The 27,836-nt window shown below is 42.2% G+C and overlaps 1 protein-coding gene and 1 long non-coding RNA gene across 2 annotated transcripts; one reads left to right on the top strand and one right to left on the bottom strand.

The window, feature by feature from the left end:
• Positions 1-366: 366 nt before the first annotated feature.
• Positions 367-9,867, top strand: LOC121535554 (GATA-binding factor 6-B). The gene is made up of 7 exons (XM_041842739.2): positions 367-473; positions 1,383-2,318; positions 3,176-3,342; positions 4,337-4,462; positions 6,917-7,004; positions 7,117-7,211; positions 8,301-9,867. The coding sequence occupies exons 2-7, from the start codon at positions 1,439-1,441 to the stop codon at positions 8,472-8,474; spliced, it is 1,530 nt and encodes a 509-aa protein (XP_041698673.1). The 5' UTR covers positions 367-473; positions 1,383-1,438; the 3' UTR covers positions 8,475-9,867.
• A 2,612-nt stretch (positions 9,868-12,479) lies between these two features.
• LOC121534698 lies at positions 12,480-18,322 on the bottom strand. The gene is made up of 2 exons (XR_005994659.2): positions 18,247-18,322; positions 12,480-12,973 (listed from the first exon to the last, which is right to left on the bottom strand). It is a non-coding gene; the product is annotated as an uncharacterized LOC121534698 (long non-coding RNA).
• Between the last annotated feature and the right edge of the window lie 9,514 nt (positions 18,323-27,836).

Genomic DNA, 27,836 nt, shown 5'->3' with positions numbered 1-27,836 from the left:
GGCAAGTCTGTTAAGAACAAATTATGATTTACAATGACGGCCTACACCGGCCAAACCCGGACGAAGGGTCATTATGATAGTTATTTCAATACGTTGTGAGTAAACCCAAATGCACTGCCAAAACGAGCTTTCTCTGAATATTTCCCTGAATATACTGTTAGAATATTTCGATTTTATTTAAACAAAAAAAGTCCATATACTACTTTAAAACGTCAAATTGATTGCATTTACAGTTTTAGACATGATCAAATATGTCAAAGGCTATAGCACCCCCATCGAGTTGATCTGTTTGCTCAACTGAAATCCAATCAGAGAACGCCCTCAGATTTCAACTACAGCCTCGAGAAGCGCCTCCTCTCTAAAAACCTCATCACGAGCGCAGTAACACTTTCATTCTTATCTTCCCCGAGACCAGCTACGACCCACACATTTTTGGAAACTTCAAGGAGCGACCGATGGCACAGAACTAGAAGGTACGTGGTGAATATTCGCTCCTCTCCTCTTCTGTTTTCTATTTTTCAGTCCAGTCTTCGTAAAACATCTGGTAAAACATCTGGTTTCCGTGCTCGTGCTCCTGGGTGCCAGCTGCGCAGAACCTAAATCATTTGGATTATTGTTTTGTCACCGTTACCGTGCCTATTGGGCCTTATCTGTTATGCGTCTTATCAAGCGGTTATCTCTTTGCCCCAAAGACAAATTGCGTTTTGTTTCCTATCTGTAACGGTGTGTGTTTTTTTGTAATTATGAAAGGCTAGATCTCGAGAGGGGAGGACAGGGTTTTGACACGGATGGATTCAACTCCTCCCGTCAGAGCGCGCACTGTGGTTACATTGCTAATGGATTAATCCCTTAGATGCTATTACCAAAAATGTCTTATCTATAAGTCCATAACCATCATATCGTTTTCATAGAGAGGATCGAGTCTTGTGTGTTAAGTAGCCTTTAGCCTTTGTATCGTGTTCTCAAAATTACGCCAACACGTTTCAAAATGAAACCAAGCCCCGCATCAAGGGCAATGTTAGGTTTGCGTTGCGTAGTTTCCCAGAGGGTAAGCTATGGAATTGATATGATATTATTATCATGGGAAGGACATATTTCTTGCAAATGAATAGTTTCGCTTGAAAGGGAACACCATGGTTTATGTATATTATGTCATTAAAATGTAGGCTAACTCTTTGGCACAAATCTCTTGGAAGAATAGCTGAGATCGTAATAAGATTTGATTGCCTCGCCTTACAGATCCTTTATGATACCAGATGTAGTTACACTGGAATTATATTTGCATGAAGCCCAGGGGCCTGTTTTAAGTTAACAATTTACAGTATGATAGGCCCTTTTAGCCTACTTGATATTGATGACAATGTCTTCTCTCTCATTCCCAGGGCAGACAACACCCTCACGATTTTCTAGTCCTACTGTGTATGGAAAGTGATCCTGGATGGACCTGGGCGAAAACATCTGGTCCATGGTCAAGCGAGAAGTGTCCAGCAGGCCAGGGTCACCGGCTGAACAGAGCTACTTACACGGCGGGCAGGGCAGGAGGGACGGCAACGCGCACGACTCGGAGGGGCTCAGGTCACCGCTGCCAAGCGATCAACTTGACACAGTGGGACACCGGCGCGCCGAGGGGCCAAGTAGATCATCTCTACACTCCTACGTTCAGTTCGGACACCATCACAGCAACACTGAGGACATCACTCTGTTCACAGATTTAGACCAGGGCAACAAACTCATCATCTCCAGTGGAGCGCACCCGCACCACAAGGGGGGCCTTATCGTTGACCCCAGCGACATGTATCAAACACTAGCCATCGCGGCGGCCCACCAGAGCCAGGCGGGGTATGACTCGCCCTCTGGGGGCTATATGCACTCCAACCCCAACTCTCCAGTGTATGTACCGAGCTCACGGGTGGGACCCATGATACCCAGCCTTCCTTATTTGCAAGCCAGTGGATCGTCTCAGCCCAGCCATGCGGTCACCAGCCACTCAGTCTGGTCGCAGTCTACTCCGGAGAGTCCCTCCTACAGCACCGGGAGTCCTCATACCTCCAACCGTTTCCACTACCCTCCAAGCCCGCCCATGAACAACGGGGTGCCCAGGGATAACGGCTACAGTAATCCGCTGAATGTGACCAGCCGAGACCAGTATGGCCTCTCGCGCCCCCTCAGTGGCTCCTACACCAGCCCCTACTCCCCGTATGTTGGACCACAGCTATCCCAGTTGTCCTCGCCTTGGCCTGGAGGACCATTTGATAACACCATGCTGCACACTTTGCAAAGCAGAGGTGCGCCCTTGACGATTCGAGGACCTAACGGAGGTAGGGCTTCTATTCCAAATATTATCGATGAAAGATGATTAATAATATGGACTTCAATTAGCCTATATGACAACTTTATTTTATATGTGCTGATATTTTTATCTATTGAACAACTGTTTGACGCATGTACGATAATTAAAATAACCATTTAAAAACGTTTAAAAGCAAGGAGGGCTTGGGTGTACATTTGATGATCATTTACGATGACAACAGTTTAGTAGACCTAATGGCCCGAATAAGTTCACATTCAAGTGAGTTAAGGAGATTGTTATCACAGGTAAAATAGGTCTACATTTTTATAGTAATGGTAAGGAATGTTAAATTGCTTCCTTTTAAGAATAGCACATTAATTAGGTTAGATATTATAACTAGGCTATTATCAATTCATTTGTGGCATGAATTGAAGATTAGGCATATCCCTGATATCGAATATTTTATAACGACTTCTAGGCCTATCATATTTTGACATTTTAATTTATGTAAATAAAATAGATTTTTGATTACACCCTCTGACTGCACATAGAAAACTAGTAGGCTATCGAAACATTTGGAGTTTCTAAATGTAACCCAATACGGTAGACATAAATAGCTCAAATAGAGTCAAAAGAGCAGTCTCCTTGTGTATTGAATGTATAGGCCTAATATCACATTCATAGGCCTAGAATAGACCTCATTCGGAAAATAATTCTGAATTATCATCAAAGGATCCAACACATTTTCAATAGACAATCACATATTTGAAGGTATAGACAGGTGCTCAATTAAGCCTACGAAAAATCACGGCTCTTTTATGCCCAAGCACCTCTCTGAAGTGTCATGTAAGTGATTGTCGTATTGCCTGTCTGTTTTTCCCGCAGATATTCTCGATGACCTGGGGGAGAGCAGGGAATGCGTCAACTGCGGCTCCATCTCCACGCCGCTCTGGAGACGCGATGGCACGGGCCACTTTCTCTGCAACGCCTGCGGCCTGTACAGCAAAATGAATGGACTCAGCCGGCCATTAATTAAACCACAGAAGCGGATGGTAAGCAGCACATGCTCAGGGACTACTTAGTCACTAAATTTCCTGTCGATTTATTTAAAACAATGGCTTAAGGTTATCGCCCAAGATCTCTATATACTTCCTAAATAATAGGGATTTTATTTGACCAAAAATTCACTAAAATAGAAGACAATTTTATTGTACCCTCGGTTCGGTCAGCATTCATATATTAACAATATCATTCTGGCTGTCATATAAGTAATTACATTTCTTGACCCTGATTAAATTACCTATGACAGCCAGAATTATCTTGTTAATATGGTCCTCTGTAGCTCAGCTGGTAGAGCACGGCGCTTGTAACGCTAAGGTAGTGGGTTCGATCCCCGGGACCACCCATACACAAAAAAAAATGTATGCACGCATGACTGTAAGTCGCTTTGGATAAAAGCGTCTGCTAAATGGCTTATTATTAATAATATATGAATGCTGGCCGAACGGAGGGTACAATAAAAATGGTCTTCCATTTTAGTGAATTATTGGTCAAATAAAATCCCCATTATTTAGGAAGTATATAGAGATCTTAGGCGATAACCTTAAGCCATTGGCTACGTGAGGAAAAATGTAATGTTCAGACACATTTTCCTGGCGCAATTACGCAGTTATTAGGCTACGCACACGAACAAACGTGTGATGCCTTGATTCCACAAACTCTCTGCCAATGAAATTCATGGAAATAAGCCGAACTTAACTGTCTGTTACTGTAAATGGAGATACATGAATACGACCAATATTATTGTTAGGAAATTAGTGCAGATAACATAAATATAGTCATAAGAGAGGAGAATCCGTGCCCTTCAAATACAAGGATTAATTATAAGTGATTGGATCACAGCCAAAGATTCCATTAGTCACGTAGCCTAGTCTCGACCTGAGACATCTCTGCATCTCACTTTTATAGCTCACCGTTGCTTAATCATAGCTTCATATCTTTATGTACCAGTGTGTTTATCGTTGTTTATGTATTGCCTTTCCCCAGTCATCATCCCGGCGAATCGGCCTCTCCTGTGCCAACTGTCAGACGAGCACAACCACCTTGTGGCGCAGAAACGCAGAGGGAGAACCAGTGTGCAACGCATGTGGGCTCTACACAAAATTACATGGAGTAAGACACAATCTTAACATTATGTCACAAGTTTATGGAACGCCGTTTGGGTCTTTGCTTGTCAAAAAAGTTACAAATAACACTATTTGACGCGTTAAATAAGCTTTTAATTTGACACGTCAAATAACACAATTCTATTATAGAATGTTGTATGTCGCTGAATTTGCACGTGCAAGGCAAACGCCACCACTACTATCAGTAGCACTGTAAAAACTGTCAAAAAATAATAAAAGTCTGCAAACAAGCACACACCGGCCACGAAGGATGTGTTTACAATACCGCGTTGGTAATTGTAAACACAATTACCAACGCGGCAGAGCCTCCGCCGGCCGCGACCGGGAGACTCATGGGCGGCGCACAATTGGCCCAGCGTCGTCCAGGGTAGGGGAGGGAATGGCCGGCAGGGATGTAGCTCAGTTGAAAGAGCATGGCGTTTGCAACGCCAGGGTTGTGGGTTCGATTCCCACGGGGGGCCAGTATAAAAAAAATATATATATGTATTCACTAACTGTAAGTCGCTCTGGATAAGAGCGTCTGCTAAATGACTAAAATGTAAAAATGTAATGTAATGTAAATGTAATAAGGCATTATTTGTTCGACCGCAACTTCTGGGGTAGCTAGCTAGCTTTAGCTTGGTACCTAGCTAGCACCAATGCAACCAGGTTGAAAACAATGACCAGTAGAAACTGCAGTCATTTCCAATATTCTTAGCAATGATTTAGGAATCCTTGTGAGTAAGTATTAGCTAGGTAGCCATTTGTTGTTCGCCTATTGAAATTGAACTTCAGTTCATGAAAATAAATAGCTAGCCAGCTACTTAACCCTGTTGCCCAAAGCCAACGTTATAAGCAGCCAGCTAGCTTCCTGACCGGGGTAATGTGTCGTGAAGCTAGCCACAATAAGAATTAGCCACAATAGTGGAATTTGGGTGTTGCCTTCAAAATAAAAGTACCTATTTGAAAGTGATGCAGAAGGTTACAATTGGTGGAATCATGCCATATTTAAACTAGATAATGTTAAACAAGGTTGGAATGTGTAGCAATTAAATGGGGTATCAGTCTACTCTGTGACACCCACAGAACACAACTGTGAAGAGTTTACGCAAATATTAGCGTTGTAGCTCTTATCGCGGGACTGTGACTGTGTGACCTCCCCAGTCAGCCTATTGTGCGTATTGACATTCATATTGCACTGTACAGCTTTACCTAAGGATTGGGGATCAATGAAATGGGGTATCAGTCTACTCAGTACCCAATAGCTTTTTTCCCAACGTCCTCCTCAGAGTTATCAGACTCCAAAACATCCAGGTTGTATTGTTTTTCCTCTGGAATCGTGTTCAATACACATAGTAGGTTGACAAAAAATGTGTCTCAATTCAGTTGTTTCAGAGTCCCGCAATAAGAGCTACGATGCTAATGTTCTCTGGGTGTCACTGAGTAGACTTGATACCCCATGTCATTGATCCACTATTCATAGGTAAGGCTGTACAGTGAAATAAGTATGTCCCCAATGCAATTCTACAGTCTAATAATAATATAATAATATGCCATTTAGCAGACGCTTTTATCCAAAGCGACTTACAGTCATGCGTGCATACATTTTTGTGTATGGGTGGTCCCGGGGATCGAACCCACTACCTTGGCGTTACAAGCGCCGTGCTCTACCAGCTGAGCTACAGAGGACCACATCTACAGAGTCTACTACATCAAGTGTGATTTCAACAGATTTTTGTCAAATTAACCAATTATTGTCTTTTGTAGATTTTATATAACAACATTCCAACTTTGTTTAGCATGATCTATTCAATTATGGCATAATTCTACTATTTGTATTCATTTGCGTCACTGTCAATGACATACTTTTATTTTGAAGGCTAACCGCAAAATCCACTATCGTGGCTAATCCTTATTGTGGTTAGCTTCACATAGATGGGTCCGACCACCATTAATCAAATAAGAACTGTCTCATAAATTAGGGTTATTTTAGATGATGACACCTAGCTAGATATTTAGCTAGCTAACTATAGCTACTGAAACAGATTATGTAGTTTTGTTATGTTTTTGGGGAAGAACATTGTTTGCATCCATCAGCTAGCTAGCTTTTTTAATGACCAGCACTGTATGTGCGCGAGACAAAACTTTCCCAGCATCATAGCATACGTGTCGATGAATCGTTATGACATATGAAATACGAGTGATAGTGTAATAACAACGTAAAAAAATTATGAACACGTTAAATTGCCGTGCGTAATTGTCCACTGAATATCGAGAGCAATATTAAACAAGCAGTTTATTCAGTGTGCCCAATTAATTATAGTAGTTGTTAATGAAGTATAGATTTAAAGGACAATTTACATGTTTTTCGACATTGACAAAACGTTTAGCCAAATAACAAGACAGAGAACGCCGCCGAACAATTTCATGACAAAGATTCATGTATTCTTTATTTTTGCAGGTACCTCGGCCGCTCGCCATGAAGAAAGAGGGAATTCAGACGAGGAAAAGAAAACCTAAAACTTTGAACAAAACCAAGGGGTCCTCTGGTAAGCAACCTCTGTTTTAACACCTCATGACACACAGTATATCTCTCTCTCCCTCTCTCTCTCTCGTGTTATTGGGTCCTCTTTATAATTAATTTATATAATTTTACCACAGGAAATAGTAATTCAGTCGCCATGACTCCGACGTCCACGTCTTCTTCCAACTCTGAAGACTCGAAGAACAGCTCTCCGAACACGCAGGTGCCAGGGGTAAGAAGATGATTTTAATCATATTCAGGTGTGGGATAGGCGGGCCCCGTATGTTGTAAAAACGGACTCGAGGCCGTTTGAAACTGTTGTCCCATGCAGGCCAACTGACACCTGTCTTGTGTAACAAATGATGCACGGAAATTCTTCGTCCAATTCTCAGTTAGCGTCAAATATAGGTCCACGGTTTTGGTCAAATAGAGGGACGTTGCCTTTCAAACGAAAACATATCTAAAACGTTTTTGAAGAGGCTTTATCGTTTTATTTATTGCACTAATTTATTATTTTGATTGGATATTGTTGACAAATATAGGACATACAGGCAGGCTAATAATAAACCTTAATCTGATATGTTCATAATAGCAATAATATTGGCATAATAGTATTGGATTCATAAGTATTGAGTCATACAGTATGTGGGATGTAAACTACTGTATCTGGTGTCATCAGACGTATTTAAAGGCCTCTACTGGGTTCTGGGAGGTGGCCTGCATTTTTCAGAGATGATGCTCTTTGGAATTGTGTTGTAAAACATTGTAGTCTCTGATTTATTCCATATAAGACACTATTAAAGGCCTACTTCCAACAACTACATTTAATTAATTAAAGGCCAGTAGAGGCCTTTAAATACCTCTGATGACACCAGATACAGTAGATTACATCCCACATACTGTATGACTCTATACTTATGAATCCAATACTATTAGGCCAATATTATTGCTATTATAAACATATCAGATTAAGGGGGCGGCAGGTTGCTTAGTGGTTAAAAGCGTTGTGCCAGTAACCGAGAGGTCGCTGGTTCAAATCCCCGAGCCGACTAGGTGAAAAATCTGTCGATGCAAGGCACGTAACCCTAATTGCTCCTGTAAATCGCTCTGGATAAGAGCTAAATGACTAAAATGTAAATGTAAAATGTTATATCACTTGATAAATGCTCTATAATAATGAGAACATCCACCTTATATACCCATCTTAGCAGTTACAGATTAAGCTTTATCGTTGATAAGCCCTGGCTGTGACTATAGAAAACCTTTGGATAATAGTAATTTCTCCTGAATCTGTGACTAACATTTCTCTGTCCTATTCCAGGTTCAGTCCTCTGTACTGAGTGGCCCAGCGGAGGGCTCAGCTGGCTCTGGTGGCTCTGCCGTGGTCAAGTACCCAGACCAGGACGGCCTCTACACCCGTGTGGGCCTCACCCAGTCTGCAGACGTAGCCGGCTCCGTCAGGGGGGAGCCCTGGTGCCCTATGGCCTTGGCCTGAGTCACCGAGCTGGGGGATGGAACCCACTGCACTAGCCTCTCTCTCTCGCTCTGGATGTCCTGCTGCTGAGTGGTGGAAGTATTCAGTGCCTCGATGGTTGTGGGCCTGTTTCCTACTTCCCAGCTAACAACTGTTGGACAGAGACAGACCTTTCGCCCCTTCACACCCCTGCAATCTTGAAATGTCTGTGGAATATTTGGGATTGATTTCCAGAATGATATGGGAAAACCTTAGTGCCTTAACACAAAGGGAAATATGTGAGAGGCCAGTTGATGCATTCTTGTTAGTCTCCAGTTTAGATGCTTTCTGGACCGACCTGCTGTGTACTCAATATCTCTCTCTCTCAGCCATGGAGGTGGATCAAATGTTCTTTGTTGTCTGAAATGAAGAAACCTTTACATAATGCTATGGATTCCCCCACTCAAGACAAAAGCAGTTAATTGGATATTAGTGCTTGATAAAAGCACTATCCATACAAAGGACATTTTGATAATACATTTTTTTTGCAACTGGAATCAAGCTATCAAGTTACCAAGACAACCTTCCTGAATCAAGAGAAAGTATTTATTAATCTTCCATTGTAGAAAATATGACTATGATTGTTAAATAAAGATATGGATATAGAGTAGAACTGAAAGAAAAACATTTCTTATGTCTTCATTTTAAATATGATTTTTCATTTCTTTCTCTCTTGTTGAGTTCGTAGTTGTTAGTTATAGCAAACATGTTTTTCCACTGATAGCTCTTACTGTAGGCCTATCTGACTGAAACTCTTATGGTTTTCAACAGGGTATCAAAGACTGTGACATCCTATGTCAGTCCATTTTATTTTTAAATTATTTACTCAATTCTTAAATAATCAAATCCTACAGATGAAATTAAAATACTGTTAATTTATGGTACTATTTTTTTAAAAGAAATTGGTAGAAGCTGTTTTTTCTAAGGTGAGGATAAAAAATAGAGAACATGTTCGCAAACTTTTTGACACAGCTAGCTAAAACGGTTTGAACAAATGGCACCCATAATCATTTTATAGATGCATCTTTTTGTTACAATACAAAACTGTAAAAGAGGACTGCTGCAGTATTCTCTGGTTGCAACAAAGACTACCTAACTGATATAAACTGTATACATTTACTGTTGCATACATGCAAGTGATTTTCCTGATAAAATTTGACAGAAATACAATGAAAAGGCTAAATGGCACTGAGGTCAACATATATTAATTTAATGTACAATATGGAGAAATAGAGGTGGAATTAATAAATTGCCCTCAGTTGACCTCCTCTTTTTCAGTTGATAAAAGAGGAATCTTACAGATGCAGGATCTTAATTTGAGCCAGTTTGCCACAGCAGGGAAGTAATCCTGCAGCAATAGGAAATGTGGATTATAATTAATGGACATTTTTGTAGCGGTTTATACATTTTTCGTTAGGGAAAATAATGTCTGAAATGTAAAAGTGGAAATTACAAACTTTAGAATACTGTTTAAAACTCAAATACACTACAAGTTTGCATTTCCTGCTTTGCAGAAAATTCTCAGCAACAAAAGAGTGATCAAATGAAGATCCTACATCTGTACAACCTGTTGTCATAAAACAACATTTGTCAATTTGTGAAATGTCACACATTGGCTCCATGGTGATGAAACTGTAGTTTGAGATGTATTTGAAATGTATGGAGAATAATCTGAAAAGAGTGAAGTATGCCAGTTATGATTCAGTGATGTGAAAAAGTATGTTATGTATGTAGCTGGAAAACAACCTTTCACAGGTTTCAAGACATAATAACCTTATATGACAAATCACTGTTGATTTTGGTCTGATACAATTTGCCCTTGTATTTTTACTCAAAAGGTCTACAGTACATTTTCCTGACTTTCAACGCTCTAAGTAGAATTATGACTTTCCCATTCATTACACAGATCATACTGTACTTCTCCCTCTCCTCCAGTAGGGGTGTGAACGGTGCCTTGCTCTGCAGAACTCTAAGTAGATCCATTTTGAGGCCAGACAAATTCCTCTAGCTCCCTGGGAAATGTCCATTTCAGTGGAATGAATCTGATGAGTAGGTCATTGTGAAACTGCCGTTTAAACTGCATTTCAGTTTCACCATCAGGGTTCTTCAGCTGAAACAGGGCCTGGTAATTGTTTTATTTTCTGGACTTATTTATTTTTTTGAAATATCATGTTTATTAATAGCATTGTTTTCCCTATTTTTCTGTTTGGATATTTGTATTTCTTTGGTTGGTTGTTTTATTCCTGATACAGTTTTTAATGATCTTATTTAAATCTCTTAAATAAATTGTTCTGATGATATCAATGTGAATTTGGAATAATTGCCCCTGTCTTAGAATATTTGAAGGAAATCAACACACTGGGGTTGTCTTTGTGTCATTGTATCACCTTGTTGGTAGTGTATACTGTGCCAGGGTTAGCAGCAAATGGAATTTGAAGGGTTTGAGCGCCATCTTCATGTGCTGTAAAGGTACATATAACCATTTTGAAGTTTTAAAGATAAATATGTTATGATAAGCTGTTGGATAGACAGTAGAAATGGATCCCTGAGGGATTTGAATCTCCAGACAGTTTTTCTAGTTGTTTTCTCATTCTGTTTTAAAGTTAGCCATTCCTCTTACACACAACAACAGTTTATTATGACTTTTCCTTTATATGCACTCAATGTGTGTTTAAACAAAGCTTACCCTTTTACCCAGCACAGAGTGCCTGTCACTGTGTGAAGTATATTTAAGTGAATATAGCCTGGAAAAGATACCATTGGTAGACAGCAACATTTTAGAGATGGCTAGATTTATGCCTGAGCTTTAGGTTATCTGGCTGCACTTTGAGATATTGATGTTGGAGAGTTTATGAGTGTCAGTGTAGCTATGTGCAAGACTTTCTCTGTACTGCACATCAACCAGGTACACCGTTTGGAGACTTTGTTGGTTATCAACATTGTCATTTCAATGTTATTACAATAAAATATCAGTTGGTTTGACCTATGTGTCCCCTTGCATGATACTCGCTTTGAGCAGACCAGTGTAGATTTTTTACAATGATAATCCATTAGTTTGATTATGTCACCAACTTTACACCGCTTGTATTTTATGCCCAAGGAGTTGGCGTGTCTGCAGGCTTCATTTCCCCCCAGTCTTTGTTTAAAGTGTTGTTGTTAAGCATCATTCATGTTAACAGAGACGACCTCACACAAACATTAAGATAGACTCTGCTGCAACCGAGACTAATTATGTAAATCAAACCAAGAGTGAAACCTAAAATAAGAACCAACATTTGTATAGGTCTGTCAATTTATGAAGTGGTCCCAGGCTGGTAATATCTACAAGGTATCCATGGTACTTTGAGGGAGAATTCACAACACATTACATCACTGAGGTCCTCCTCCCATTCGTTCCGCTGTCTGAATTCATATGCATAATAATAATATATAATGGGTGCTGTTTCACACATGTACAAGCATGTATTATACCCATGTGTGAAATGGAAATGTGTTTTTTGCATATCCCAACTCTCCCTGAGACACCCTCGGAGAGTGGGGTCACCGCCAGGGTCTGCCATTATCAATTATGGTTAAGTGCTTTGCTCAAGGGCACATCAACAGATTTGTCACCTTGTCGGCTCGGGGATTAAAACTAGCGACCTTTCGGTTACTGGTCCACCGCTCTTACCGTTAAGTTAAGGTTGGGTGGTATTCATGTGCATGACAACATTCACTCTACGTTATTTCACCATAAATGATCTGTAGCTGAGAAGATCAGTAGTAAAAACTGACAAGTGATACAAAGCAAAGCCTCAAAATTATTTTAGAAGTTTGGTGAATGATGCAATAGGCTGATGTATTTGACACTTAGCAGATACTATAGAGTAACAGAACCTTATCTGTGTTGAACGTGCTGTTCTAAATTGGCAGAGACAGAAAGAGAGAGAGAGATACATATAGGGAGAGAGAGGCAGAGATAGCAAGAGAGCGACACAGACAAACAGCGACTGACGCCTAAAGCTGCTTTATTTAGACAGTGAGTAAGAGAGACAGTGTCACCCTGGAGGGCAGCGCTGCTGAGTTGAAAGTCCTTTGGTGGGAGGGCTGGGGCCAAGGTAAACAGTCAGCAGCACAACAGAGCAGAGCTACATTGGGACATAGAGGCTGCAGGCCTGGGTCATCGTCATTAGGGCACACCGTAGCAAACAGTTTTTCAACAAGCGGTTCTTATTGGACAAATCCAGGTAATTTGTCCCTGTCTTAGTCCGTTTTCTTTCATTTAGTGCCTAATGAATATCACCCCAGCCAGGCCCCAGGCCATGGGGCTGTTTGGGTAGGACTGGGTAGGACAGCACAGTGACTCCCCCAGGAGTTGCCCGTTGATCTTTCCACAGACAGGGTTTTCAAAGGGGAGCTCCCTTCGCTTGGCTCTGCCCTGCCCTGGCCTGGCCTGCCTGGCCCTGTCTGCCTCCGGAAGAGATGGAATCTCTGACTCAGCCCTTTTGGGTTTCCTCAACAGACCCACCAAGAGAGAGAGAGAGAGACAGACAGAGAGAGAAAGACAGACAGAGAAAGGGAGAGAGAATTGAATTGAGAGAGAAAGAGAGAGAGATAATTTAATTTAATTGAATTGAGAGAGAGAGAGCGAGCGAGGGGCATAATTAGAAAATATTAAAAACATTCTGCCTAGTGGTGTTTTGTTGAGTATTTGATACTTCTCATATTCAATGTCATAGCATTCACCACTCTCTCAAGGTATTTGGATCTTTTCAACACTGTTTCAGTGCTGGGAATAACAGTAATAATACAAACAAAACACATAATAAAATCCCTGGAAATACAGTTCCTCTCCATCACCAGTCATTAGTCATACACTCTTACTGACTTACTCACAGGAAGCTGGGACCATACATCAAAGCCAACAATATGGTCTGAAGTCATTAGTATAAAGTTCTCCATATACAATTGTTATTCATCATCCAATCATTTCGCTTGATATTGGAGAAATGCTCCCATTGCATATGGATGACAATAAGTCATGAGATTCACTCTAATTCAAATTCTCTTATCATAGATAGGGATTCTTTATCATATACTTTTTGGAGAGAGATAGCTATACACTATTACTGAGTGTGAGTTGAGTGAAGCTTTTTACTTGACCATAACAGTTTGTTGACAATGACAGTAGAAGCATGAATAACAGAGAGAGGAAAGATGCCAGCGACCCTAGCCCGCCTGATAGTGTTTTCTCTTTTCTGTCTATCTGTTGTTGTTTTTTTCACTCTTTGACTGTGAGGAATGTGAGGAAGTAGTAGGAACCAGTCTTAATGGGAGGAGATGTAGTCGGAGGCTGAGAATGGAGGACGGGCAAGAGAGCAAGCCCTTTCTGCCAGGAGAGAGGAAGAGTGAGGATCAGTCATAACTGACAACCGGGACACCCCTGACCCTGGATACAATGATAGGTGGAAGTGACTCTGAGACTTCCATGAGTATTACAATGCTGTAGTTCTAAAACAGTTGTTTACATATAACATGCTCAAATTGATGCAGTAATTACAAATACTGTATGGGCCAATATGACCACTATATACTGTATATGATGGTTAGGCTTAGGGTTACGGTTGGCTCCACATACCGGCTCAACCCTAATCCTATTCTTAACCCTAACACTAGAATGGTATTCAAATATCCTTACAGCTGTAAAGCTAACTGCAACCCTAACTCTAACCGTAACCCTAATCCTTACCCTAACCCTAGACTCATGTCACAATGCTGGCTCAACCCTAACCCTAACCTCAACCCTATCCTCAAACCTAACCCTAACCTCAACCCTATCCTCAAACCTAACCCTAACCTCAACCCTATCCTCAAACCTAACCCTAACCTCAACCCTATCCTCAAACCTAACCCTAACCTCAACCCTATCCTCAAACCTAACCCTAACCTCAACCCTATCCTCAAACCTAACCCTAACCTCAACCCTATCCTCAAACCTAACCCTAACCTCAACCCTATCCTCAAACCTAACCCTAAAGTATTAGTCAATTAGTAGTATCCTCTTTCAGTTATTCCACCTGTACCTGATTATTTTATCATAAATAAAATCTATTGTGCTGATATACTGTAACACTGAAGGTTAGAGCACCTAAATATAACATGCTTTATTATTGTGTGCTAAGTGCAGCACAGTAGACTAGAAGGTATTTATTTGGACTATCCCTTGCTGCAATAAGCAGGTAAAAGGTCTGTTCTGTTTGAGAACTCAGAGCACAACAATAGGATCTAAAGATTAACTCCTACTTCTAGCAGAGAAGAGATTGGTCATGTTTACCAAGTGTTTGTCCAACTCCAACCCTTTTGTTCTCTCACCAGGTTCCCAAAGAAACTTGTCAATACTGATCTGACATTGCACAGTTGACCACATCAGGTCATTGTGAAGGGTACTTTACTTTCTGGACACAACACATGTTTTTAAATGTAATGAATATGTGATTCAGCTATCCCAACTACTTCTAATGAACATTACGTAAAAAAATTGCGTATGGGCAGATTATGAACCTACCGTTATTTAATTTGCATGTAAAGGGTTTTCCTCCTATTCAGGCAGTTGACCCAGAAGCACAGAGGAATATATCTTTCTGTCCACTGATGCTGCTTCCAAACCAGATCAATTATTGAGCTGAACAGTAAATATTATGTGGTTCACAAAAGAGTGGTAGGTTTCTCTGGCCTCAAAATTGACAAAAGCCTGACAAAATGTGACCGTCAAATGATAATTTATTCCCCCACAACAAAGAAAGTTTTGTCTTAGAGGTCAGAAGCTATCGTTCCTAATGGAAAACTCACTACTAATGGCACAAGCTCTCTGACTGAGTATGTTCTCTTCCCTCTCTCAATAAACAACCTAGCTAGTACTTTGAAACCTATCCACTAAATCATGCAACTCATTTAAGTATTTTCTGTCCTGGGCTATCCAAGAGGAAGGCATAATCCAAGATTCTTCTGAGTTCAGAGTCGGGTCATAGCTATCTCTCCGCTCTCACTAGCTCAACAGTCAGGCTGGCGTCCAAAGGGGTTTAGAATTAAGTTCAGCACTTGTGTCTATGGGAAACCCAACTCGCAGCCAAATGCAATACTTCCCCATGTATTTCTGTCAAAGCCCAGGCCTTTTAAAAACAAAACAATATGAAATCATAACGGAGACATTTTAATCAATTAGCTATGTGTCAACAAACAACATGCAAGTCATTGTTTTAATTGGGGAGATGAATTGTAGTGTGGTGACGAGTGAGCAGGTGTCAATCATACCCTTGAGGTCATTTACAGTGCCTTTGGAAAGTATTCAGACCCCTTGACTTTTTCCACATTTTGTTACGTTACAGCCTTATTCTAAAATGTATTAAATTGTTTTTTTCCCCCTCATCAAAATAAAAACAGGTTTTTAGACATTTTTGCTGTTTAATTTTTTAAATTTTAACGGAAATATAACATTTACATAAGTATTCAGACCCTTTACTCAGTACTTTGTTGAAGCACCTTTGGCAGCGATTACAGCATTGAGTCTTCTTGGGTATGACGCTACAAGCTTGGCACACCTGTATTTGGGGAGTTTCTCCCATTCTTCTCTGCAGATCCTCTCAAGCTCTGTCAGGTTGGATGAGGAGCGTTGCTGCACAGCTATTTTCAGGTCTCTCCAGAGATGTTAGATCGGGTTCAAGTCCAGGCTCTGGCTGGGCCACTCAAGGACTTTCAGAGACTTGTCCCGAAGCCACTCCTGCGTTGTCTTGGCTGTGTGCTTAGGGTCGTTGTCCTGTTGGAAGGTGAACCTTCGCCCCAGTCTGAGGTTCTGAGCCCTCTGGAGCAGGTTTTCATCAAAGATCTCTCTGTACTTTGCTCCGTTCATCTTTGCCTCGATCCTGACTAGTCTCCCAGTCCCTGCCGCTGAAAAACATCCCCACAGCATGATGCTGCCACCACCATGCTTCACTGTAGGGATGGTGCCAGGTTTCCTCCAGACGTGACATTGGCATTCAGGCCAAAGAGTTCAATCTTGGTTTCATCAGACCAGAGAATCTTGTTTCTCATGGTCTGAGAGTCCTTTAGGTGCCTTTTGGCAAACTCCAAGTGGGCTGTCATGTGCATTTTACTGAGGAGTGGCTTCCGTCTGGCCACTCTACCTTAAAGGCCTGATTGGTGGAGTGCTTCAAAGGTTCTCCCATCTCCACAGAGGAACTCTAGAGCTCTGTCAGAGTGACCATCGGGTTCTTGGTCACCTCCCTGGCCAAGGCCCTTCTCCTCTGACTGCTCAGTTTGGCTAGGTGGTCAGCTCTAGGAAGAGTCTTGGTGGTTCCAAACTTCTTCCATTTAAGAATGATGGAGGCCACTGTGTTCTTGAGGACCTTCAATGCTGCAGACATTCTTTGGTACTCTTACCCAGATCTGTGCCTCGACACAATACTTTCTCGGAGCTCGACGGACAATTCCTTCGACCTCTTGGCTTGGTTTTGCTCTGACATGCACTGTCAACTGTGGGACATTATATAGACAGTTGTGTGCCTTTCCAAATCATGTCCAATCAATTGAATTTACCACAGGTGGACTCCAATCAAGTTGTAGAAACATCTCAAGGATAATCAATGGAAACCGGATGCACCTGAGCTCAAGTTCGAGTCTCATAGCAAAGGGTCTGAATACTTATGTAAATAAGGCATTTCTGTTTTTTTTTTTTTTAATAAGGCTGTAACGTAACAAAATGTGGAAAAAGTCAAGGGGTCTGAATATTTTCCAAAGGCATATTGGGACAGTGACACATTTTTTGCCTCAGTAACTTTCTCACTCATCATTATTTACGATTCATTCAGGATTATCTGTAATCATGGTAGCATCCACATTAATGTAGAAGTGTTTAGGAACATATTCTATTCTTATTTACAATGAAAGTGACTCCAAAATGACACAATACATTACTTACCATTCATTTCTATTGGGCACAAAATAATCTGAAACACAACCAAAACAAACAGCAAATGCATCCAAGTTTGTAGAGTCAGAAGCTTGATGTAATCATTGCACGCTAGGAATATGGGACCAAATACAAAACTTTTTACTACTTTAATACACATAAGTGAATTTGTCCCAATACTTTTGGTCCCCTAAAATAGGGGAACTGTGTACAAAAACTGTTGTAATTTCTAAACGGTTCACATGATATGGATGAAGATACCCTCAAATTAACGCTGACAGTCTGCACTTTAACTTCATAGTCATTGTATCATTTCAAATCATTGGAGTACAGAGCCAAAACAACAACAAAATGGTCACTGTCATAATATTTTGGAGCTGACCGTATATAGGCCTACAAGAATGTATAACCCTTTATATAAACACTATTATGTTGACATGTATTCTTAGACTGTTATACACGTTAAGTTATCTAAGTTATGACTTTAAAATGCTCATCTCTTTCAACCTGCCCACAGTTCCACACTCTGACATTCTTTTCCTTTATTACAGTCCAGCATCATGGCTTCATCATGGCTTTCCCATGCTTTCACATCTGACACGTAAATATAGGCATCTTATCTGAACCAGGTCCCGCCAGCAGCAGCGCAAACACACCGTCCGGTGAGAGACAGATAGAGAACAATGTGAGGAGGATAAGTAAGGATGGTCACCCCGTTCCCACGTCTTCACAGTGTGTGTACGTACGTGTGCGTGCATGCATGCATTCACGTGTGTATGTGTCCATAATGTGTATGTGCGTGTGTTTAACCTCATATGAAGTGGCTGGAAAACACATCCCTCTTCCTGGCTGGTATCAGTCCTCTGGCTCCATGTCTCAGTCTGTAGAGATTCTGCATGGAGTCACAGCCCTAGTCATTCAGGTCAAGTACAGGCTACGTAGTCTAGTGGGATACCAGACCCCCCCCCCTTCCTGCTATTAAGCCAATGCAGGGTCTCTCTCTCTCTCTCTCTCTCTCTCTCTCTCTCTCTCTCTCTCTCTCTCTCGCTCTCTCTCTCTTGCTCTCTCTCTCGCTCTCTTGCGCTCTCTCTCTCTCTCTCTCTTGCTCTCTCTCTCTCTCTCTCTCTCTCTCTCTCTCTCTCTCTCTCTCTCTCTCTCTCTCTCTCTCTCTCAATTTAAGGGCTTTATTGGCATTGGAAAAGGATGTCAACATTGCCAAAGCAAGTGAGATAGTAAACAAAACTGAAATAAACAATAAATATTAACAGTAAACATTACACTCAGAAGTTCCAAAAGAATAAAGTCATTTCAAATGTCATATTATGTCTATATACAGTGTTGTAACAATGTGCAAATAGTTAAAGTACAAATGGGAAAATAAATAAACATAAATATGGGTTGTATTTACTGGTTGCCCATTTCTTGTGGCAACAGGTCACAAATCTTGCTGCTGTGATGGCACACTGTGGTATTTCATCCAGTAGATAAGGGAGTTTATCAAAATTGGGTTTGTTTTCAAATTCTTTGTGGATCTCTGTAATCTGAGGGAAATATGTGTCTCTAATATGGTCATACATTTGGCAGGAGGTTAGGAAGTGCAGCTCAGTTTCCACCTCATTTTGTGGGCAGTGTGCACATAGCCTGTCTTCTCTTGAGAGCCAGGTCTGCCTACGGCAGCCTTTCTCAATAGCAAGGCTATGCTCACTGAGTCTGTACATAGTCAAAGCTTTCCTTAGGTTTGGGTCAGTCACAGTGGTCAGGTATTCTGCCACTGTGTACTCTCTGTTTAGGGCCAAATAGCATTCTAGTTTGCTCAGTTTTTTTGTTAATTCTTTCCAATGTGTCAAGTAATTCTCTTTTTTCTCATGATTTGGTTGGGTCTAATTGTGTTGTTGTCCGGGGGCTCTGTGGGGTCTGTTTGTGTTTGTGAACGGAGCCCCAGGACCAGCTTGCTTAGGGGACTCTTCTCCAAGTTAATCTCTCTGTAGGTGATGGCTTTGTTATGGAAGGTTTGGGAATTGCTTCCTTTTAAGTGGTTATAGAATTTAACAGCTCTTTTCTGGATTTTGATAATTAGCGGGGATCGGCCTAATTCTGCTCTGCATGCATTATTTGATGTTTTACATTGTACACTGAGGATATTTTTGCAGAATTCTGCATGCAGAGTCTCAATTTGGTGTTTGTCCCATTTTGTGAATTCTTGGTTGGTGAGCGGACCCCAGACCTCACAACCATAAAGGGCAATGGGTTCATTTACTGATTCAAGTATTTTTAGCCAGATCCTAGTTGGTATGTCGAATTTTATGTTCCTTTTGATGGCATGGAAGGCCTTTCTTGTCTCTCAGATCGTTCACAGCTTTGTGGAAGTTACCTGTGGCGCTGATGTTTAGGCCGATGTATGTATCGTTTTTTGTGTGCTCTACGGCAATGGTGTCTAGATGGAATTAGTACTTGTGGTCCTGGCAACTGGACCTTTTTTGGAACACCATTATTTATGTCTTACTGAGATTTATTGTCAGGGCCCAGGTCTGACAGAATCTGTGCAGAAGATCTAGGTGCTGCTGTAGGCCCTCCTTGGTTGGGGACAGAAGCACCAGATCATCAGCAAACAGTAGACATTTGACTTCAGGTTCTAGTAGGGTGCTGCAGACTGTTCTAGTGCCCTTGCCAATTCATTGATATATATGTTGAAGAGGGTGGCGCTTAAACTGCATCCCTGTCTCACCCCATGGCCCTGTGAAAAAAAAATAGTGTGTTCTTTGCGAATTTTAACCTGTTGTTTGTGTACATGGATTTTACAACGTCGTATGTTTTTCCCCCAACACCACTTTCCATCAATTTGTATAGCAGACCCTCATGCCAAACTTAGTCAAAAGCTTTTTTTTAAATCAATAAAGCATGAGAAGACTTTGACTTTGTTTTGGTTTGTATGTTTGTCAATTAGGGTGTGCAGGGTGAATACGTGGTCTGTCGTACGGTAATTTGGTAAAAAGCCATTTTGACATTTGCTCAGTACATTGTTTTCACTGAGGAAATGTACGAGTCTGCTGTTAATGATAATGCAGAGGATTTTCCCAAGGTTACCGTTGACGCATATCCCACGATAGTTATTGGGGTCAAATTTGTCTCCACTTTTGTGGATTGGGGTGATCAGTCCTTGGTTCCAAATACTGGGGAAGATGCCAGAGCTAAGGATGATGTTAAAGAGTTTAAGTATAGCCAATTGGAATTTGTGGTCTGTATATTTTATCATTTCATTGAGGATACCATCAACACCACAGGCCATTTTGGGTTGGAGGGTTTGTATTTTGTTCTGTAGTTCATTAAATGTAATTGGATAATCCAGTGGGTTCTGGTAGTCTTTAAATGTTGATTCTAAGATTTTGTATTTGATAATGTATATGTTTTTGCTGTTTGTTCTTTGTTATAGGGCCAAAAAAATTGGAGAAGTGGTTTACCCATACATCTCCATTTTGGATAGATAACTTTTCGTGTTCTTGTATGTTTAGTGTTTTCCAATTTTCCAAGAAGTGTTTAGAGTCTATGGATTCTTCAATTACATTGAGCTTATTTCTGACGTGCTGTTCCTTCTTTTTCCGTAGTGTATTTCTGTATTGTTTTAATGATTCACCATAGTTTTCTGGGTCTCTATGTTTTTGGTTGGATAGGTTTCTCAATTTCTTTGTTAGGTTTTTGCATTCTTCATCAAACCATTTGTCATTGTTGTTAATTTTCTTTTGTTTTCTGTTAGAAATGTTTGGATTTGATAGGGAAGCTGAGAGGTCAAATATACTGTTTAAGTTTTTTACTGCCAAGTTTACACCTTCACTATTGCAGTGAAACGTTCTGTCCAGGAAGTTGTCTAAAAGGGATTGAATTTGTTGTTGCCTAATTGTTTTTTGGTAGGTTTCTACACTACTTTCCTTCCATCTATAGCATATCTTAATATTATTCAGTTCCTTTGGCTTTGATGCCTCGTGATTGAGTATTGCTCTGTTCAAGTAGACTGTATTTTGCTGTGATCTGATAGGGGTGTCAGTGGGCTGACTGTGAACGCTCTCAGAGACTCTGGGTTGAGGTCAGTGATAAAGTAGTCTACAGTACTACTGCCAAGAGATGAGCTATAGGTGTACCTACCATAGGAGTCTCCTCGAAGCCTACCATTGACTATGCACATACCCAGCGTGCGACAGAGCTGCAGGAGTTGTGACCCGTTTTTGTTGGTTATGTTGTCGTAGTTGTGCCTAGGGGGGCATATGGGGGAGGGAATGCTGTCACCTCCAGGTATGTGTTTGTTCCCCTGTGTGCTGAGTGTGTCAGGTTCTTGTCCAGTTCTGGCATTTAGGTCGCCACAGACTAGTACATGTCCCTGGGCCTGGAAGTGATTGATTTCCCCCCTCCAGGATGGAGAAGCTGTCTTCATTAAAGTATGGGGATTCTACTGGGGGGATATAGGTAGCACACAAGAGGACATTTTTCACTGTTGAGATGATTTCCTTTTGAATTTCTAGCCAAATGTAAAATGTTCCTGTTTTGATTGATTGAATAGAGTGAGTTAGGTCTGCTCTATACCAAATTAGCATACCCCCTGAGTCCCTTCCCTGTTGCACACCTGGTAGTTTGGTGGATGGGACTACCAGCTCTTTGTAACCTAGAGAGCAACCAGTGGATCCATCTCCTCTATACCATGTTTCTTGTAGGATGACAATGTATGTATTTCTGATTTATTTGGTGATGTCCAAGTTCCTGCTCTTTAGGCCAAAGGCAGATGACCTCAGGCCTTGGATATTCCAGGATGAGATAGTGAAGGCTTTGTGCTCCATAAAGTGTCTAATGTTGTTAGTCGTGTGGTTTGGCCTCAGACCAGTAAGTGTGAGCAGAGCCTGCTGAGCATCTGGTATATGCCATTGTCTTGGGCTAGTGTAAGAGTGGGGGTTGGGCCTGTTTGCCTGCTCACGGCCTGGGCGTATGTGTGACTTTCATGTTAAGGCCTTCTTTGCGGGAGTGGGGGGCATGGGGTAGGTAGGAGGGGCATAGGTCTGATCTGAGGGGGCCTAAATGGGGTGTGGGCATGGTTGACTTGGGGGGGTGTTGATTGGTTGGGGTGGGGGTGTGGATGTGGCTGGTGGTGCTGTGGTGCTGTGGTCTGGATGTATGTCCTTTCGACGTGGGTCCTCTATGTATCTGTTGATGTGTTGCTCCTGTGTGAGGTGTTGGGTCTGCGGTTGAGGGCGATGTCCTTTAGGGTCCGGGCGAAGGTGGGCACTGCTGCCTTGTATAGGTAGACCTGCTTGTAAAGGCTGTTCAAGTCCAGGGTGGAATGGTGGGCCAGGTAGACATTTGGTTTTGAGTCACAGTCACTCTGCTCACTCTGCTCACTCTGCTCACTCTGCTCACTCTGGTCACTCTGCTCACTCTGCTCACTCTGCTCACTCTGGTCACTCTGCTCACTCTGGTCACTCTGCTCACTCTGGTCACTCTGCTCACTCTGCTCACTCTGCTCACTCTGCTCACTCTGGTCACTCTGCTCACTCTGCTCACTCTGCTCACTCTGCTCACTCTGGTCACTCTGCTCACTCTGCTCACTCTGCTCACTCTGGTCACTCTGCTCACTCTGGTCACTCTGCTCACTCTGCTCACTCTGCTCACTCTGCTCACTCTGCTCACTCTGCTCACTGAAGGCTTGAAACGTTCCAGATAGCTGTAGGATGTTGTTGGGGCTCTGAGAGGTGAACCATAGAAGAACCTTGCTGCCCAGGGCCTGAGAGGTGAACCATAGAAGAACCCCGCTGCCCAGGGCCTGAGAGGTGAACCATAGAAATAGAATGACTAAAACTGACATACCCATTCAAATCAACACTCTATTAATTCTATTTCAATTATGTGAAAAACAGTGTCTACTCTGGCAGTAGAGAACACAACTCAACCCTTCCCTTGATCCCTGGAAAGACTGACCAGCGCAGACCCTTTGGCTGGACCTGCCAATTAATTATAGACGTGACTTTAAAGCTTCCTGTTTTTCTCTCTTCAATTAAGCCAATCTGCCCCAGTGCTGGAAACCGAGGAAATACCCTTAAAATAGTCTCTAATTTCAGCACGTTCAATTATTTTGTACCACCCGGTCTGAATCAGATTGCATCAGGTTGTGTTAATGTAAAGATCAACAATGTTTGATCACAGGGAAAATATTTCTGTCATTTCTTCCTGTTTCTAGCCTGCGTAGTGTGGGAATTTGTGAAGAGAAGTCTGGTGCAGCTCATCTGAGATGGCCACTGCCCACTGCCCTATGCCAGGGTTAGCTGGAACATGCCTTAGTCAGGCCCGTCATCCACCATCAATCTCTGACTATGTTTATTGATTTATTCCCTCCTCTGTTACACTTTTCCTGTCCTCTTTTATGAAAACAAAATTCCATTGAATTCTTCCATTATTACCATTAGGCAACCATGATGGCTGGCTCCCTCTCACTCACTGCAAACACAGTGCAGCGCCACAACATAACTTCAGCTAATGCTGAGGGATATGCTGCCTGGTATTCACAACACATTCTGCTCTACTGTAGCTTTGTTGCCAAGTGAGTTTCTGCACAAAGCATTGACTCTCTCCCCATGCAGCCAGCACCTGACAAGTCAACCTTGACAGCAGACACACACTTTGTCTTCCTCTCCTCTTTCTGCTAAAACAGTTCTAATTACAGTAAATCTACAGCGTAGCGTTCAAGAGCAACAAGTCAACTCCAATGTTATCATAAATGCTCTGTAGCCTATTTGCCTGCTGAATACCTGCCAGTGTTTTCCAACGTTACCCTTTTAAACTCTGAACTGAAACTCACCTCCTGGCTGCCTCACCCTCTGTTTTTCACAGGGAAACCGGAAAGGAGGAGAAAGTGAAGACTTAAAGTGCGCCATCCAGGGCAGGGCCAGTTAAAACTGACTTTAATGGAAGATTGAAGCTTCAGAAAGTCTGTATTTTGACCTAATTCCCATGTTAGTTCTACAGTAGGGGGTGACACATTCTTTCAGGCTCTGTATCAGATAAACGCTCTCTATTGTATTAGCCTAATGATATCTATGCTGCAGATCTGTCAGATTGTGTGGTGAAAGTAAATGAAAGTGAGAAGTAAACAACTCATGGTAGAGATAGACAGATAAGACATGTACAAATTTAAAACAGCTTCCCTTGCTCCCAGTCATTTTGCAGTAGATTAAAAAAAATAATAATGGAAAAATAGGCCTACTTGAATGGCAATTTCTTCCTGCATAACTGTACATTTTTAGTGGTTTACATTTTCTCTTTTAAAGCCGAATAGGGATAAATAACAGGTGATAACAGATAGGAATGAGAGTGTTGACAAATGGTGAGATGAGGTCATATGACTAGATATGTCATAGATATTGGGGATGGTATTGGAGTGATTATGAGGAGGAAGGGGGTTGCCTGGAGGATGGGGGTATGGTGGGGGTGAAGGGGGAGGAAACCCGGCAGCCCTCGTATCAGTGGCCCGCTAGCCGGAGGCCCCTCGATAAACAGGACGGTTATCACATCACTAACATGTATTTAACCCTTCTCTCCAGCACAGCACAAAGAGAGAGGACACAGAGAAATAAGGGGGGGCACAACTATAACATTTTCTGAGGCTACTACAACTTAGAGGCGCTTGTCTATCCCTCCACCCTTCCCTTTCTTCCTCCCATCCCTTCTCCTCCTCCATCCGTCCACCCCATCAGCGTTTTCCTTCTCCTCTCCTCCTCCATCCGTCCACCCCATCAGCGTTTTCCTTCTCCTCTCCTCCTCCATCCATCCACCCCATCAGCATTTTCCTTCTCCTCTCCTCCTCCATCCATCCACCCCATCAGCGTTTTCCTTCTCCTCTCCTCCTCCATCCATCCACCCCATCAGCGTTTTCCTTCTCCTCTCCTCCTCCATCCATCCACCCCATCAGCGTTTTCCTTCTCCTTTCCTCCTCCATCCGTCCACCCCATCAGCGTTTTCCTTCTCCTCTCCTCCTCCATCCGTCCACCCCATCAGCGTTTTCCTTCTCCTCTCCTCCTCCATCTGTCCACCCCATCAGCGTTTTCCTTCTCCTCTCCTCCTCCATCCATCCACCCCATCAGCGTTTTCCTTCTCCTCTCCTCCTCCATCCATCCACCCCATCAGCGTTTTCCTTCTCCTCTCCTCCATCCATCCACCCCATCAGCGTTTTCCTTCTCCTCTCCTCCTCCATCCATCCACCCCATCAGCGTTTTCCTTCTCCTCTCCTCCATCCATCCACCCCTTGGGTCATTTCCCTTCCCCTCTCCTCCTCCATCCATTCACCCCTTCAGCTTTGGGACTGAACACACATCTCTCTCCCACACATCCCATGCCAGGCATTCAGGCGGCCAGGCCTCATGTTTTTCTAATTCATTATTCAGAGGAAAGAAAGGCAGTGCAGCGCATTCCAAAATAAATACATGGGGCTTGTTGGATGAAGCTGTGTTTTAGAGTTAGTGAGATAGCTAAAATCGCTAGAATGCAATGTTGTTGTTTTAACCGGAAGAGGATGGAACTCTATCTGTCTCTGGAGTGTGTCTGTCACTCTGTCACACAGCACATCTGTTGATTTACCCTCCAATACACCACTTACAAATGGGAACTTACCCGAACAGCAACTGTTGTTGACATTACAGTACATTACAGTATTGGATGTCATAGCGCTGAAAAATGTTGTATTGAAATTCAGTGGATGACACAAATGTGAGAATTGTGTCAGTAGCGTATCCTAGGGAACAGTAGTGAAATTGCTGTTCTTTGGCTACAGTAGCAGTCAGAGAGCTGTATAACACCAGCCCTAAAGAAGCAGTGGTTCATCTCCTCCTGGTCAGTTAAGGTTAGGGACTTCTCCCTGCACTTACAATGGGGAGCCCATAGGCCAGGGGTCAGCAACAAAAAAGACTGTAAAATCACCAGGAATTCAGCTAAAAATTTGTTTAATATAGGAAATCTGTTCCCAAGTATTCCCACAAATAAAGAAATTGACATACAGTTGAAGTCGGAAGTTTACATACACCTTAGCCAAATACATTTAAACTCAGTTTTTCACAATTCCTGCCATTTAATCCTAGTCACAATTCCCTGTCTTAGGTCAGTTAGGATCACCACTTTATTTTTAGAATGTGAAATGTCAGAATAACAGTAGAGAGAAGGATTTATTTCAGCTTTTATTTCTTTCATCACATACCCAGTGGGTCAGAGGTTTACATACACTTAATTAATATTTGGTAGCATTGCCTTTACATTGTTTAACTTGGGTCACACGTTTCGGGTAGCCTTCCACAAGCTTCCCACAATAAGTTGGGTGAATTTTGGCCCATTCCTCCGGACAGAGCTGGTGTAACTGAGTCAGGTTTGTAGGCCTCCTTGCTAGCACACGCTTTTTAAGTTCTGCCCACAAATGTTCTATAGGATTGAGGTCAGGGCTTTGTGATGGCCACTCCAATACCTTGACTTTGTTGTCTTTAAGCCATTTTGCCACAACTTTGGAAGTATGCTTGGGGTCATTGTCCATTTGGGAGACCCATTTGCGACCAAGCTTTAACTTCCTGACTGATGTCTTGAGATGTTGCTTCAATATATCCACATCATTTTCCTTCCTCATGATGCCATCTATTTTGTGAAGTGCACTAGTCCCTCCTGCAGCAAAGCACCCCCACAGCATGATGCTGCCACCCCCGTGCTTCACGGTTGGGATGGTGTTCTCGTTTTACTGTGGATATAGATACTTTTGTACCTGTTTCCTCCAGCATCTTCACAAGGTCCTTTGCTGTTGTTCTGGGATTGATTTGCCAAAGTTCGTTCATCGCTAGGAGACAGAACGCATCTCCTTCCTGAGCGGTATGACTGCTGCGTGGTTCCATAGTGTTTATACTTGCGTACTATTGTTTGTACAGATGAACGTGGTACCTTCAGGCGTTTGGAAATTGCTCCCAAGGATGAACCAGACTTGTGGAGGTCTACCATTTTTTTTTTGAGGTCTTGGCTTGATTTCTTTTGATTTTCCCATGATGTCAAGCAAAGAGGCACTGAGTTTGAAGGTAGGCCTTGAAATACATCCACAGGTACACCTCCAATTGACTCAAATGATGTCAATTAGCCTATCAGAAGTTTCTAAAGCCATGACATCATTTTCTATAATTTCCCAAGCTGTTTAAAGGCACAGTCAACTTAGTGTACGTAAACTTCTGACCCACTGGAATTGTGATACAGTGAATTATTGTCAGTGTTGCTGTAGGTGGGTGTGGTGGTGGAATCAGGCGCAGGACGCAGAAGCACAGTCCAAAGACTTTAGTGAAAATCACAAGGGAAACGCACCAAACTAGCCCGAAGGCGAAACTCCGCACGCAGGCGAAAAACAAAACGGG

Source organism: Coregonus clupeaformis, chromosome 21, assembly GCF_020615455.1.
Source record: "Coregonus clupeaformis isolate EN_2021a chromosome 21, ASM2061545v1, whole genome shotgun sequence".
Lineage (NCBI taxonomy): Eukaryota > Metazoa > Chordata > Actinopteri > Salmoniformes > Salmonidae > Coregonus > Coregonus clupeaformis.
The sequence above is the reverse complement of the archived record's forward strand: the minus strand, read 5'-3'. Positions and strand labels throughout refer to the sequence as shown.

Excerpts from the sequence above, each read along its gene's own strand:
- LOC121535554 (XM_041842739.2), top strand. The coding sequence starts at position 1,439 with ATGGACCTGGGCGAAAACATCTGGTCCATGGTCAAGCGAGAAGTGTCC. Across the intron at positions 2,319-3,175 it reads GATTCGAGGACCTAACGGAG|ATATTCTCGATGACCTGGGG; the intron begins GTAGGGCTTCTA and ends TTTTTCCCGCAG. Across the intron at positions 7,005-7,116 it reads CAAAACCAAGGGGTCCTCTG|GAAATAGTAATTCAGTCGCC; the intron begins GTAAGCAACCTC and ends ATTTTACCACAG.